Source organism: Fukomys damarensis, unplaced genomic scaffold (genome assembly GCF_012274545.1).
Source record: "Fukomys damarensis isolate Sample0158 unplaced genomic scaffold, DMR_v1.0_HiC HiC_scaffold_2, whole genome shotgun sequence".
Classification (NCBI taxonomy): domain Eukaryota; kingdom Metazoa; phylum Chordata; class Mammalia; order Rodentia; family Bathyergidae; genus Fukomys; species Fukomys damarensis.
The window spans coordinates 49,158,860-49,174,987 of NW_022900914.1; the positions used below are offsets into that span (position 1 = coordinate 49,158,860).

General features: G+C 38.9%; 1 protein-coding gene across 2 annotated transcripts in view; it reads left to right on the plus strand.

The window, feature by feature from the left end:
- The first annotated feature begins 3,983 nt into the window (after positions 1-3,983).
- Positions 3,984-16,128, plus strand: part of Stambp (STAM binding protein) — a 32,023-nt gene continuing 19,878 nt past the window's right edge. Inside the window, exons 1-2 of one of the 2 annotated variants that reach the window (XM_010631533.3) lie at positions 3,984-4,033; positions 5,984-6,201. In XM_010631533.3, the coding sequence (XP_010629835.1) occupies positions 5,999-6,201 (203 nt within the window). In that variant the 5' untranslated portion in view covers positions 3,984-4,033; positions 5,984-5,998. Of the gene's footprint in view, positions 4,034-4,087; positions 4,332-5,983; positions 6,202-16,128 lie in introns of those variants that run through there. The other variant, XM_033764844.1, reaches the window with a different exon arrangement.

A 16,128-nucleotide genomic window follows, 5' to 3' on the forward strand; every position in this document is an offset into this window, starting at 1 on the left:
AACAATCCAAATTCTATCAGACAGTGATAAGGACTATAAAGGGAGAACAGGACCAACTGATAAACGATAATGGAGTAGTGGTCATAGTTCTCTTCAAGGAAGTGATATAAACTGAGATGTGAATGCCCAGATGGAACCAGCCAAGTGACAAGCACCCCAGGAAGAGGAAACAGCTGCACAAAGGTCTTAAGTAAAACAGCAGATATGCAGATGGTGTGGCTGAAGAGTAGGCAACAGAGAAAGGAGACAAGATCAGAGGGGTGGCAGGAGCTAATTCACCACAATACAGAGTAAGTAGTCTGCATTTCTATTCTGAGTGTCATGGGACGTCATTGGAGGATTTTAAATTCAGGTAAAATGGAATCAGGTTTTGCCACCTGCCTTGCAAGCACAAGGTCCCGAGTTCAATCCCTGGTACAAAAAAAAAAAAAAAAAAAAAAAAGGAAAGCAAATAAAATAATACATTGTACTAGGTAAGGTTGGACACCCTTCCTACACTGATGAAATTGACTGACCTTCTGGATATGGCATTTACCACAGGAGTACAAAGTAGACAAATGACATCTGCCTAGAGTCTTCTTCGTTTTTAGCTCCTCCAGAAGGCTTCTCTAAGTGTACATTTTTTAAAAAAAAGTTTTTAGAACCTGCTACGACATGTTAAGAATTTCATCTTCTAATTTCTTGATGCTGTCCAGGAATAAGCATGCAGGAGTGCAGGAGACTATGATATTTGAGCTTGTAAGAAATCAGATGGAGGCTGCTATATTTGGTGAAAGGGTTCACAGCCATGTAGGGGTACAAATTAGAAAGATCATCTTAACTTCTATCCTGGCTGTGATCTACTAGGTGAACAGCTGAATCTATTTTGCTGATAGGTTATCTTCAATTCTTTTTATTTCTTTTTTAATAGTACTAGGGATCAAACTTGGGACCCTGCATTTGCAAGGCAGGCAGCGGCATCACTGAGCTAAATCCCTGGCCCAGGATACCTTCAATTCTTGGCCTCCAACCTGTGGGCAGGGATAAATAAGGAATTTTCCTCAGTTATGCCAAGAACCTACCAGGATTTTTTGTAACCTTAATTTCTGGTTGCATGTACAAAGTGGTTCTGTTTTCTGCTTTCCACTTAATCTAGAAATGAAGAATGTCAAATGTTTTCCTTGGCCAAGGTTTTCTTGCTTGCTTTTTCTGGTCCCTAGAAAGACAAGAGTACTAGTGCTTGCCCCAGATGCCAAAAAGTTTGGTCAACTTACCAATTTCCACCATAAAAGGACTAGATCCTGCTTCCTATAGCCTGTTAACAATTATTTTAAGAAATTCTAGTTTTTAATTTACTTAGGAACAGTATATATGTGGTGATTGTTATGTTTATGATTGGGCATATCCCTTTTATATGTGAGTACACACAGTTAAAGCTTCTTAAAGTCTATTCATAATCTCAACATCTAGGATGTTTGTAAATTCTGTTACTATGTTAAACAATAAAGAAAAGAGATACTTTGAAGACTGCTCAATGGAAATAGATATACCCGTTCCCTACCCTACCTGCTTGGCTTCCACAGTAACAGTACTTCTATAATAACAGGATCCACCTGCTGGATTTGTTCACTGTTGTATTCCCAACACTAGAACAGACTGATATATAGTCAATGCTTAGTAAATACTTAAGAGGCAGAATGGCCTGGATTTTGTCTTATATTGGCTACTGTCAATTTTATAGGCAGCTAAATTTGATAAATTTAATATACAGCCTGGACCTGAAGGAAGTCAGTGAGGTATATCTGAAGAGGACAAGGCTTCAAAATTAAAAATCACAATGAAAAGCCAGGGATTGAGCCGAGTGGTTCCGCTGGCATCCCAAGTTCGATCCCCAGTATCAAACAAACATGCAAACAAAAATCACAACGGACAGACTTAAATACTTCCCTAAGGGATGAATGGAAATTTGAGTTTATATTTAATTGGTATTAAGTCCATTAAGTCCAGATATACATCAGACACCTGTGTGGGTGACCAGAACACTTAGGCCCATCCCTTCTCCCAAATGTTCTTCTTGTAGAAGTCATAGATAAGTCAAGGCTAATGATGTCAGCTACATGCCCTTGCTATGTGCCCCATTTCCCTATTGGATTAGCAGCTATACTTGTGATAGTATTGGTTGATTATAGTTTGACCCATGTTGTACTCACCTCATGATTTTGCCCTATAAAATATTCTAGGAGAAATGACCTCGGCCACAGACCATTTGGGATCCCTGTTCTCTCACAAGCTAGTTCCTTTTTTTTTTTTTCTTTTGAGGCAGGGCCTCAAACTTGAGGGGATACTCTTGCCTCAGCCTCCCAAGTGCTGGGATAATAGGTGTGCACTACGATACCCAGGTTTTTCAGGAGCTATTCTTATTCTCCAATAAAGCTTTCCTTTTTTTTTTTTTTTTTTTTTTGTTTCACAAAATTTTTTTTTTTTTTTTTTTTTAGGTACCAGGGATTGAACTCGGGCCCTTGAACTTGCAAGTCAGGCAGCGGAACCACTGAGCCAAATCCCCGGGGAAAGCTTTCCTACTTTTAATCTTCTTTGTTCTTTGGAATTCATTATTTGATTTCATTGGACACAAATGGCACATCTAGCATCTAGTGGGTTGGGAGTTGTATTTCTCCTATATCACCAGGACCCCACCCTGATGTTCTGTGACCACCATCTCCAATGCATCAATTTCATTAGGCCCAACCCACCATGTTTATATCCTGAGTGGAAAGAGTCAACAGAGTAGTTCTGGGCATTCTTTATAGGGCACACAGTACAGTACTATATACTGTACCGACTGTGTTCCCAGATTTATCTGCAGAGAATCCATGAGTTAATTGGGGACCATAGCACGACATACACATTAATGCTTATTGGAGGGTAGAAGAATGATCCAAAAAGTTCTTTCAACAGTAAGTATGAAAAGTCAGTGACCACGTATCACCTCAGGGAATCCCAAGAGAAACGTACACAACAGGATTTGGAGCTGGTTTGGTGGAGGAGGTAATATATAAGCTGAGGCTTTAAACCAGATCTTGAAGGCTAGGATGTATCACCGTACTGACAAACTCACAGGCAGGTTGCCCAAATACATTTTGAAAAAGTGTCCCCAGAGCCACTTTCAAAGCAAAGGAAAGCATAAAGTTTCAGAGTGGTGACATACAAAGTCTTCTAAGATAGAATGAACAGCAGGCTTGTAGAACCTACCAGAAAGAAGATATGTAAATACTCAAACATACATACATACACATACATACACATGTAGACTGTGTCACTTTGTTTCTAATTGGGGTTTATAATTACCTTGTCTTGGTCCTAAACAAAGGAACTGTATCATACAGATCTTCCTGTCCCCGTTGGTTTTGCAGTGACCCTTAAATATTAATCACTCAGTACATTTTAGGTCATTAGTTTTTTTTCTAAGCAATAAAACTATTGCCTAATATCTCCGATTACCAATATCGTATAGAAAATAACCTGAAATATAAATTCAAAACTTTTTTGTCCCCCAATGTACAAATCCTGGCTAGTTTTGCCAAGTCTACAGTTGTACATAGTTCAGTAATCTCTTCCCGAAGGTGAGGTTTTTTTTGTTTTTTGTTTTGGTTTTTTTTTTTTGTACTGGGGATCGAACTGAGGACCTTGAGCTTGCAAGGCAGGCGACGGCACCACTGAGCTAAATCCCCGGCCCTCGAATATGAGATTTATGTGAGTGTGATGAAGATAACTTCTATCCAAAATCAAAATAATTTTAAAAACAAAAACGAGCTTAGTGTTTCTTTCCCTTAACCGCTGGGTTCAGCTTTCTTCTCGGTTCATTTTCCTTTACCAAGATTGCCACTACAAAATTCATTCCTCATTGGCCGGATTTTCCTGAGGGGCCGCTTCTAGTCCCACCCACCAGCCCCACCTCTCGTCCTAAACTCTCCGGAGAATGATTGACAAGCCGGCGGAGTGGGCGTGGCACGGAAGTGACGTTTCCGGAAGCTCCGAGCGTCAGCAGCCAGGAAAGGTGGGGAAGGGGTCCCGGGAATGCGGTGGGGCCGGGACTGGGAGCGTGATCGGGCTCTGAGGGGATCCGCCGCTGATTTGGGGGCCTGCATCCTAGTCCTCCCCATCGTCCCCTGCCTGGCCTGCCACACCCAGGCCCCTGACAGCTCCGGTTCCCGCGGCGCCTACCCAGCCAGGCCCAGCGCTTCCTTGCCTACTGCGTTTGATCTACGGGAAAACTTTAGATGGTTTTACCCTGGATTGGCAATTTGGGTTTGAGTGCCATCAAAAAGGGCGCCTCAAGCAGTTGTCAGAAGCCTGTATCCTGTAACGCCCTCTCCGCGCGTTCTTGCTACTTCCTTCCACCGCCTCCTCGAACTCCCCCTCCCAACTCCTTCAGGCCATCCTCCCTTGTTTGTGAATGCAGCATTTCCTCTGCGGAGATCTGCTCTACTCCGTGCTGCCTTCCCAGCGCCGGTTGCTGGCTCCGGGAAAGGGTTTCTTTCTCAAACCACTTGTACTTTTCCCTAGAGGTACTGGGTGCCATGAGCACCCTTTTTCAGTTAATTCTGATAGACTGCCCTGGATTTACCAGTTAAGCAATGTGGGGAGGTTTTAGATCTGAAAGAGGCTTCGTGGGAGATAGAATGCCTCTGCATCCCAAGGGTCCCCACAGTTTTTGTGCTGTTGATGAGGTTTCGGAGGGGACGTTTTACAGAGGAAATGTGACCTGAATATTGAAGAAACCCAAAGATAGAATTGGCCTGGAGATTACTATCTGAGGAAAGGTTTGGATAGGAAAACAGTGGCTAACAAATGAAACTGAAATGTGAGGACTCCTGGACAGATTGGAATCCTGACTGAAGCAAAAGATCTCTTTTGGTGAGGAATAAGGTATATGGATAGAAAAGACAAGATAGGGCCAGTTGACTCGGGGCCATGAATTCCAAGATGATTGCTACTTAAATTCTATTAAAGAGTGTGCTGGTTAGGGTGTACTATAATTCAGTGCATATCAAATGCCCTTACACTTTTTGGAGATTATAGAAAATGATGGTATCTGATTGGAATTTGGAAACTGTTTCAAACAGCAAAAATATCTAGAAAGATTGTGGAATTACCCCCAGGGAGGGAAAACTCCCGGATTAGAGTACCATCCCTATGCCCTTCTCTCATTGCAAGATGATTTTGTGCTCTTTCTAAGAGTGCTTAGTTTTTGAAAATGAAAAAAATATCCTTTTCAAGATCTAAATAGCTTGTCAGGATAATAATGATGTTATAGACTGATTGGTATAGTGGTTTAATTAGAGTTAACATTGTAAACAGGGCACTCAAATATAAAAAAGTATACCACAGAAAAAGTTGGTTACTCTTTGTTTTTTTTTTGGGGGGGGGTACCAGGGATTGAACTTGGGTCCTTGAGCTTGCGAGGCAGGCAGTGGAACCACTGAGCTAAATCCCTGGCTCCAAAAGTTGTTTACTCTTAGGTTAAATCAGAATTAGTAAATTGAAGTCACTTAACAATCATGAAAGTTTACTGCACTGTGCCAGGTACTGGGGTCCGTGGAAATAGGTAGCTGAAAGTAGAAATAATGGAAAAAAATATAAGGTACTGTGTACTCTTATACGATGCTCTAGGCAGGGCCACCTAATGACAAGGAATGTCTCATTGAGGGGTAGAATTGAATCCCCCATGGCCTAATGTGGTTTTATTCTTTGTACTTATTAATTATGGTGCAAGAATTGTGGGTTTTGAGTCTCCTAACTCTCTTAACAGAGAGTAATTTAGGCTTCCTTGAGAGTCTCAGCTATCTTGTTAAAGAAACACCTTATTTGATCTAAGCCACAGCATATGGTATTTTTTTTCTCTAACATCATCTTAAGGTGAAGTTTGGTGAGATAAAATGCTCTGTGTTAAACTGTGCTAATATGATGTGGGCCATGGTTTTATGCCATCTTTTTTCTGTCTCAGAACTTCTGGGTCCTGATGTCTGACCATGGAGATGTGAGCCTCCCACCTGAGGACCGGGTGAGGGCTCTCTCACAGCTGGGGAGTGCAGTGGAGGTGAATGAAGACATTCCACCCCGTCGGTACTTCCGCTCTGGAGTTGAGATTATTCGAATGGCATCCATTTATTCTGAAGAAGGCAACATTGAACATGCCTTCATCCTCTATAACAAGTATATCACGTAAGACACCTACGGTTTCCTTTTTCTTTTCCAGTGACTGATGCCTCTCTCTGCTTTTGCACTCACTTATGCTCATAATTGCTAAAACTAGAGAACTTTACAGCATCCTCAGAATTAATCATTTTTTGCTGGCAGCTCCTACGTATTGACTGTCCTTGCCATTCAAAGACATGAGTACTGAAGGTGGTGTTTTCATGACTCAGTGATCTAATGAGTAAGAGACAGCTTTTTGGCTTATGCCCCATGTGGCCCAGCTGTTAGACAAAATTGGTAATTCAATTAGACATGTTATGTTTTGATGAATGCTTTTACCATCCTTTTTCTATTAAGGGAACAAGTCATAGGATTATTGTTGAGGCCTACCAGAGCCAAAATTCCTCTCTTCTACTTACTTTGTAGCAAATCAAATGATATAAGAAAAAGATTTTTCTCTTCTTAACCTCTGATATAATTGGGCAAGTCATCAAATAATTATTGACCACTTATAGTTGGTGTGTTTCATCATAAAACGCCTTTACCTTGAGTTATTTCTCATCTTAGAGTAGGTAGCATAAATAGATTTCAGTACTGTTAATAGAGAACAGCTCATAAAGCCCCAATAATAAAGAAAAGATGTAATTTAGGATAGGAATAATGTTAAAGGTTTTATATCATTTCTAGTCTTGTTCTTTCATAATGCTAGGACCTTTAAAAATAAATTTCATGTGTTTGTGTAGCTCTTAGTAATTTACAGGGTATTTCACCTACATAATTTCATTGACCTTCACAGTCCTATGTGCACTGAATAGGGCACATCATCTTCCCATTCTCTGTATGAGGAAAGAAGTTCAGAATTTAATGGTAAATATTGTGATCTACAGTGTGAGGTGATAAAACCAAGGTTTTGTAACTCCCAATTTAGGATTTATTCTAGAACCTAGGTTCTTTTGGTTTTCCATTTAATAGTGTTCTGTACTCTTCTAAAAACAGTCATGAGCCACACTATTTTTGATTAGTTTTTTTTTAAATAGATGGCATATACATTTTGTATTGAATTCAGAAGATAATAAAGGGGCATGTATGTAGTTACAAAGTAAATCTCCCTACCTACTTTTTTTCTTCCAATCTTCAGTTCTTCTCTTTAGAAACAGTCACTCTTAGTATTTCTCTGTATATTCTCCTAGAGAGATCCATATGCACAGCAATTATATCACATTACTCCTCCGGAGGGATCACATACTTCCCTAAAGCAGGAGATCTAACTTTGACCACGAATCAGCCTTTGTTGGGGCTGTCCAGTGCTTTGTATGTTTAGCATCATCTCTGGTTTCTATCCACTAGGTGCCATTAGCAACCCCTCCCCTATCTGTGACAACTCAAAATGTATCCAAACATTACCGAATGCTCTCAGGGGTGCAAGATTGCTGTGACTGAGAACTAATGCTTTAGAGAAAAGTATGTGGAAGGGTGAACTGCTGGGGATTAATACTGTAATTTCAGAGTAGAGAAAAGGACTGCTATTGTCTTTGGGTGGTGGCGGTGCGGGGGGTATAGACAGGGGTCTGTAGTCCAGGCTGGTCTCAAATTCAAACTCACTGTTACCCGGCTTCAGCCTCCCAAATGCTGGGATTACAGACGTACACCACAACACCTGGCCTATTGTCTCTTTTAAATTTAGAAATATTGCTTGTTTGCTCAGAATTCTTATAATCATTAAAGCCATCACGTACTGTGGCCTCATTGTTGATAATATTTAATAGAACTATAATTACATTTCCTTTGTTGATAGGAATTTTTCATTCTTTTTTTTTTTTTTTTGGCTTTTTGAGACAGGGTCTCACTATGTAGTTGAGACTGACCTGGAACTTACTATGTAGCCCAGGCTGGTCTCGAACTCACAGCGATCCTCCTGCCTCAGCCTCCCAAGTGCTGGGATTACAGGCATGTGCCACCACGCAGGAATTTTTCATTCTTAGCCACAAAATTTATTTTCTGAGTTTCCTTAGTTTCTTTGGCTACTCTAAGTGGTACCTTGGTTCTGAACTCAATTCTCTCCATGATTCTGGTCACAAACTGAACTGAATGAGAACCAAATAAAATTTCCCCACCAGGTCCTAGGTTCCTGAATTGGGAGTTACAAAACCTTGGTTTTATCACTCCACACTGCAGATCACAATATTTACCACTAAATTCTGAACTTCTTTCCTCATACAGAGAATGGGAAGATGATATGCCCTATTCAGTGCACATAGGACTGTGAAGGTCAAATGAAATTATGTAGGTGAAATACCTTGTAAATTACTAAGAGCTACACAAACACATGCATGCAATTTATTTGTTTATTTATTTATTTATTTATTTTGGTACTGGGGATCGAACTCAGGTCCTTGCGCTTGTGAGGCAGGCCACTGAACTGCTGAGCTAAATCCCCGGCCCATATGCAATTTATTTTTAAAGGTCCTAGCATTATGAAAGAACGAGACTAGAAATGATAACCATTGAATGATAACCATTGAATTTGATTTGGTTCTCCTCCAACTCGCTTTTGGAAAGAATCAAGTTCATGAACCAAGGACCACTGTATATACTTTTTTTTTTCACTGTGTATACTTTTATATACTTATATGCTCTTTATATATACCCTTTATATACTTGTGTTTTCTCCAGTTATCTTAGAATGTTCTCAGAATGATGTTCTCAGAATGAAGCCCAGGGCACACAATTCCTTTGGAAAATCACTAATTGAAAAACTTCAGTAGAATCATGACATTACTTATTCTACCAAGTATTTTCAGAAAGCTCTTGTGTGTCCTACGGCCCTATAGGGAAAATGCTTTAAGTGCAAGGACCATATTCGTTTAACAAATATGTATTGAGTATATCTACAATCTACCTGCTACTGGGTCTTAAATACACAGTAATGAGTAGAATGGCTGTTGTTCTTATTAGTGTTCTTTTCTAGATAAAGGAAAAGACAAGCAGGTAAGCAAATAAATATAGTTACAAGATGAGGAAGACGGTAGGAAGGCAAAAAGGGTGCTGTGAAAGGATCACCATGGGTATCTAATTAAGTAGAGTAGTCAGGGGAAGGTCTGCCTGAGAAGGTGAAATTTAAACTGAGACTTAAAGGTTGCAGTTGAGTTAGTCATTCCAGGAACATAGGGCAGAGCACTTAAACAGAGGTAATTGTGTGTTTGGAACCTCTTAGAAAGACCTTAGTATGTTGTGATGTTGTGGGGATCAAATGATTGTTGTGTTTGGAATATAGAAAGTGAGGAGGAAGGAACCCCAGATGAGGTTGGAGGGGCAAGCTAGGCTGGTTCCTGCCCTTTCTAAACCGTGGTAAGGAGTTTGCATTTTATCTTGAGAACATACATAGAAAACCATTGAAAAGTTTTAAGTGAGGTTGTGGCCTAAATTTAGATAAATAGATAGATAGATAGATAGATAGATAGATAGATTTTTTCCCCCAGAACTGGGGATCAAACTCAGGACCTTGAGCTAAATCTTTGGCCCATTTATTTATATTTTTAAAATGGGAATATTGGCAGTTGTATTATGAATGGTGGAGGGAGTACTAAGGGAAGGCAAGAGACCATCTAGGAAATTCTTACAGCAGTTCAGAAGGCTGGGGGACTGGTATATTGTTCAAAATGGAAAGAGATAGATTGGATTCATGGAGGTAGAGTCCAGCGGATTTATTGATAGCTTGGAAAAGAAGATGGTATCAAGGTTGGCCTCAGGATTCTGCCTTAAGCAGTTTAGGATTTGGTCATCCATTTACTGAGAGTAGTGTCAAAAAGGGGTTGGGGTGTGGGGTTAATCCAAGAGTTCAGAGATAGGTTCTTTAGTATGAGATATCTGTGAGATACTCAAGTAGAGTTGTCAAATAGAAGGTTGTATGTACTAGTCTGAGTGTGCTCAAAGAAATTTGGGCTGGAAATACAAACAAGGTTGACTTTAGTCTTAGGTGGTTCTGAACCATGGTTCAAAAGGCTGAGACCTTCTAATGAAGAAATTCTTAACTTAGGGTCCAGGAACCTCACAAAATTCACTAGTAGAATTCTGGAAGCCTGTGAACTTGAATGGGAAAAATATCTCTTCTTTTTACTAACCACTGACTAAGATTTATCATTTCCTTCCATTTTTAATGGAGGCCTCAAACCAAAGTAATATTCATATTATTTGTAATTTTGTCACACAGAGATATCAAAATATTTTTATATCACATTACAGTTGTTGCTGAGATCCCAAAACAGCACCTACATTTTCATTGCTGCAGTACATTTCATTACGGTAATAAAGAATTTTTAGACCCATGACTAGATGCATTAATAAATACATTAATAAAAAAGCATATATTGTAATTCTTTTATATTTTGAAAACTGTATTTTAGTAAAATACGTTTCTTTTGTATTATGTATTTTATATTATATCTCTAAAAATTATCCTGAAATGGGCCATAGGCTTTCCTATATGTCAGAAGAATCTGTAGAACATAAGAAGATCAAGAATCATACATAATGAAATGAGAAGACGCCTAGGACAGAACCCTGAGGTTGGTTAGTGGAAGGAAAGCCAACAGAGAAGACTTTGTAGGAAAGCTCAAGACCTAGGAGGAAATCCAGAAGAGAATGTTGTCATGCGAATCAAAAGGGATCAGTGATTGAGGAGAGTGTCAGGTGGGTGAGGACAGAAGAGTGGCCTTTGGTAACATGATGTAATGGTGATTTTGATAAGCAACTTTATTAGAAGGATTAAAGAGATGCTAATGCTAGGCCAGAGTGGGAGAAAAGATGAATGGACAATAGAAAAATGGAGTCAGTGTGTTGGACCAGAAGTTAACAAACTTTTTATCTAAAGGCCAGATGGTAAAAATGTTTGGCTTTGTAAACCATTTGATCTCTGTCACAACTTCTCCTTTGTAGTATGAAAGCAGCCATAGACAGTGCTTAAATGAAAGTGTGTGGCTGGTTCCAGTGACACTTAATTTACAAAAACAGATGGCTAGGTCGGTTTAGCCTACTAGCTGTACTTAGCCAAGCCCCAAGGTATAAATAAAGAACAAAGTAAAAGATAGATGATAGTCAACAGGGAGGTAGACCTTTTGGAGATAGGAAGAGGATCAAGAGATGGAGGGAGGGGAGAAGGAAGGAAGAAAAAGTAAAAAGGATTAAGATATGATATGTACAGTACATGTACTAACTTCCCACAATGAATATATTCACTACGTGTTGCAAACCTGTATTAAAAAGAAAAAAGAAAATGAGAGATTCTAGAGCGTATTTCTATCAAGAAAGGATCCTGTGAGCCAAGATTGCTTTCACACACTTGAATCCCCATTACTTGGGAGACCAAGGAAGAAGGACCGTAAGTTTGAGGCCAACCTAGACAACTTAGTGAGACCCTTGTCTGAAAATAATGAGAGCTGGAGATGTAACTTAGTGATAGATCATTTGCCTAACATGCCTGAGGCCCTGGATTCAATCCCCAGTACAACAACAACAAACACAACAAAAAAGAAATGGTCTTATGGAGAAGGAGACTGATGGTCTAGAAGGAGTGAGGTGTTGCTTTTTAGTTTTTGTTTTTCTTTTCCCAGTACCAGACATTGAACTCAGGACCTTGTGCTTGCAGGGCAGGCATGGTGCCACTGAGCTAAATCCCTGGCAAGAGTGAGTTTAACTGTAGCAATAAACTCCAAAGATGGCAACAGGGAATAATATTAAGAATACAGAGCCTAGCATGGTGGCGCACGCCAATCCCAACACTCAGGAGGCTGAAGCGGGAGGATTGCTGTGAGTTCGAGACCAGCCTGGACTACATAGTGAGTTCCAGGTCAGTCTCAACTACATAGTGAGACCCTGTCTCAAAAAACAAAACAAACAAACAAAAAGAATACAGAACTGGGCCAGGGATTTAGCTTAGTGGCACTATGCCTGCCTCATAAGCTCAAGGTCCTGAGTTTGATCCCCAGTACCAAAACAAAGAATACAGAGCTACTTAAGAAATTGGTTTTTTAATGTGACCTTGTTTACTTTTAGTTACACAGATAATTATCAGTATTAACATTGAGATTAATGCAGAAAGTCTGAACCCATATAAGGTGTTCCATTTATAGGACATTTAATATGATAAACTAGACCCAAAGGAGAGTTGGGGAAAGGAAAAATTTACCTGATTTGTTGGATTTGGGGCTTTATTTGGGACTTCATAGAGTTAGCTTGGCCTAAAGCAATAAATACAGCTATCTTCGCTTTTCTTATAGCTGTTTTCAAGACAGTGATTTGATTCTGTAAACTGACAGGCACAGGATTTATAAAGAAGTTCTAGCTCCGTGATTCTCAGTGATTCTTGTTTTTCTACTGTACTTTACTGGGCATATTCCTATCACTAACAGTAGCTCTTTTTGCCAGCTACTACAACTGAAGAGGGAAATTAGGCATGTACCCTCACCATTCCTCTGCTTGCCCACTTTAATCATTGGTGTGCACCTTTTGTGGATACTTTAATTCAGGATTTAAAAAGCAGTCTGTCCTTTTTACTGGGGCATTTCAGGCATCTTAACGATCTCAAACACATCTTCCCCACCCCTCTAGTTCTTTCCTTGTGTAGGAATACTTTGCCTTTTGCAGACCCCAGTATAGAAGAAAGATCTTCAACACATTAAATCAGTACATATTTTGACAATGAGCAAAGACAGTAAACCAGGCAGTGGATTCTTTCACAGCTTTTTATGGTCATCAGCTAGGCTACACATAAGGACTAGAGTATTCCCGCAATTCCTGTCTGCTGCGTGAGTCTCCTATAATACAAATCCTCTTTCTGAAAATGAACTGTTACTCTTGTTGAAAATGTTTATCAGGATTAGGGTTTATACACTGAAGAAGGGTTCATCTCTGATGGTGCTTATTTTGCTGATTAACTTTTAAGACTGGAAGAAATTGGACAAGGGTCCTTAATTTATCCACATTCCAAAATTTCTGCTTGATTTTTTTGACTGACTTGTTTTTATGTAAAATTAATGATTAGAAAAAACAACTTTTCAAACACTACAAGGAAATTATAAAAAGAAGTCCTATCCTGTAGAGGTGATCACTGTCATGTTCCTGTGTGTACAAGACAGAATTTATGCATATGCAGGTACAAAGGGGCTCATGTGTGTGTCCTTTCTCTTTGAGACATAAATGTCATACCTGTATTCTGTTCTATGACTTGCTTTTTTAAAAGTATTACCCTTCCATATGAGGACATGCCAAGCCATCTCATTCAGGGCTATTCTTTCTGCCTGGAACAGTCTTACAGATCTTTTTTTTTTTTTTTTTTTTAATTGAGTTTATTCGTACATTTTAGGAATACAGTACAGTTACATTCATTGTTTGAATCTTGTACCTCTACATGACAGGTCTTGGTTACAGATCTTTTTATGGTTTATTCTCTTCTAGCCCTTACTCAAATGCTGCCTTCTTTCTGATGAATTTCTTATATGCTCTACCTAAAATTTCATCCCCCCATTCCTTATTATTTTCTGTTCCCTTCCCTATTAATAATGACTCACCTAGCACTGATTGTGAATATTCTTTGTTTTGTATATTGTCTGTTTCCCTGCAGTAACATACCTTCTGTAGTGGGGAAAAATTTTTGACTAAGTCACTCACTGTTTGGCCTCAGAATAATGCTTTATCCCATAGCAGATGCTTAATAAATATTTTTTGAGTGGAAAAGAGAATGATTACATTGTTTTCACATTTGAGTATCCCATAATTTATTATCCCATATTGATAGACATTTAAGTTCTTGTTTTTCCTACTTTTAGAATAATTTTAAAAATTTTATTATCATGTGTTTGCAGTACATAATGATTATGTTCACCATGGGGAGTTGGTACATGTACATAATGCATCTTAATTATTTTTACTTCCCCTTCCACTGTCCCTGTTCCCTCCCTCTTTCTCCCTTAATCCCCACCTGTTTGCAAATGATTTTATGAATAATTCTGTATTGAGTACTCATATATGTGCATAGGTGTATATCTTTGTACTATTGTAAGATAATCTCCTAGTGGTAGGACTTTGAATTTAGAGGGTGTTTACATTTTAAGTTTTTGTTTTGTTTTGTTTTGTTTTTGGTACCAGGGATCAAACTGGGGTCCTTGCAGGCCGTGGAACCACTGAGCTAAATCCCCAGCCTGACATTTTAAGTTTTGAATAATTTTCTCCCATCATTTCCCTCCCCTAAGAAAAAAAGTTATACCAATTTAAAGTTCTGCTAACAGTGTATGAAGACCCATTTCTCTATGCCCTTATGTTTATAGCAGGTGTAAGCAACCTTTAATCTTTTGCCAATCTGATGGATGAAAATGATATCTGCATTTTAATTTCTTTCATTATGAGTGAAGCTGAGCACCATTTCTTGTATTTATTCACCTTTTATACTTATTTTTCCATTTAGTATTCTTTTTCCATTGCTTTATTAGGCTCTTTTGCTTGTACTTTTTGCCAACATATCTTTGTTTACTTCGGTCCATTTCCTCTGTCTAGGTTGTAAGCAGATATAACCCCAGAGAAATGCATGTATGTGTACCACTGTTACTCTGCCTAGAAAGATTTCCAGTTCTAGTGTGTGCATCTTTCTACTTCTTCTTGTGCATTTTTTGTTTGTTTGTTTGCTAGTAAAAATAAACACATAAGCACATAGCAGATATTGACAGTGTTCCTGGCACTGTGCTCAGCACTTTTATTATCTCTTCATGTATCACAGCAGCCCTATTAGGGAGTATTAGTTGTCTCCATATATAAATTTTTTATTTGTTTATTTGTTTGGTTGGTTTTTTTGAGACAGGGTCTTGCTTTGTGTTTCAGAGTGGCCTTGAACTCATTATGTAGCCAAGGCTATCCTTGAACTGGTGGCAATCCTCCTCCTGCCTCAGCCTTCTGAGTGTCAGGGTTACAGGTGTACATCACTGTACCCAGTTTTATGTAAGTCCTGTGTATAAACTGAGAGATAGTGAGATTAGTTGCCTACCCAAGGTCACAGAGCTAGTAAATGGCAAAGCCAGGATCTGAACTCAGGTAGGAAGCCCCTATACCCACCCTGCCTAATCTCTAAGTGCTGTGACCCAGTAGGGTTTGTGGTTATGTTGCCCATTGTCTGTTTTCAAGGGGCCTTTCTTCCTGTCCTTGTTCAGAAAAATTAACTGCAGTGGTTGAAATAAGGGGAAGGTATTCATTCATATACAGGCCTAGGAGTTTTATCTTTACTTAAACACTTGCTCCCAATTACTTAAAGTCCAAATAGTGTGTAAAGAAATATATGGTAAAAAGTTTCAGTCCCATTCTTTTGTCATCTACTCTATTTCCCCTGCCTTCTACTTCTATTAGTTTTTGTATATACTCTCTGTTTCTTTATATACTTACAAGAAAGATAAATACATGCATGTTTATGTACATATGTATTACCCCATTTTCTACATAAAGTAGCACACCATATACACTTTTTATACTCTTTTCATGCAGCTAATTCAGGGATTATAAAACCATTCATTCAACAGATTTTTTTTTTTAAGGATAACTCTAATGTTTTTTTAAAAAATAAATTTTATCCCATCCCCCCAGCTCCCTCCCCTACCTATGTACAAAAGCTTTGTTTCCATTTTTCCTTCTATTTTCACTTTTTTTTCTTGTTCCTTCCTTCTTTTCTCCTTTCCCCCTCCCTTGATCCACTTTCCATTTGAACCCTTTCTTCCCATTTCCCAACATCCACTATATATCTCAGTCTTTATTTCCACATTCAATTTCTCACACCAGAGAAACAATGCAGTATTTAAACATGTGTGTCTGATTTATTTCACTTAAGAGTATGATCTCACAGTCCATCCATTTAGCTATAAATATCTGAAGCTCATCCTTCTTTATGGCAGAGTAGTACTCCATTGTATAAAAACCCCC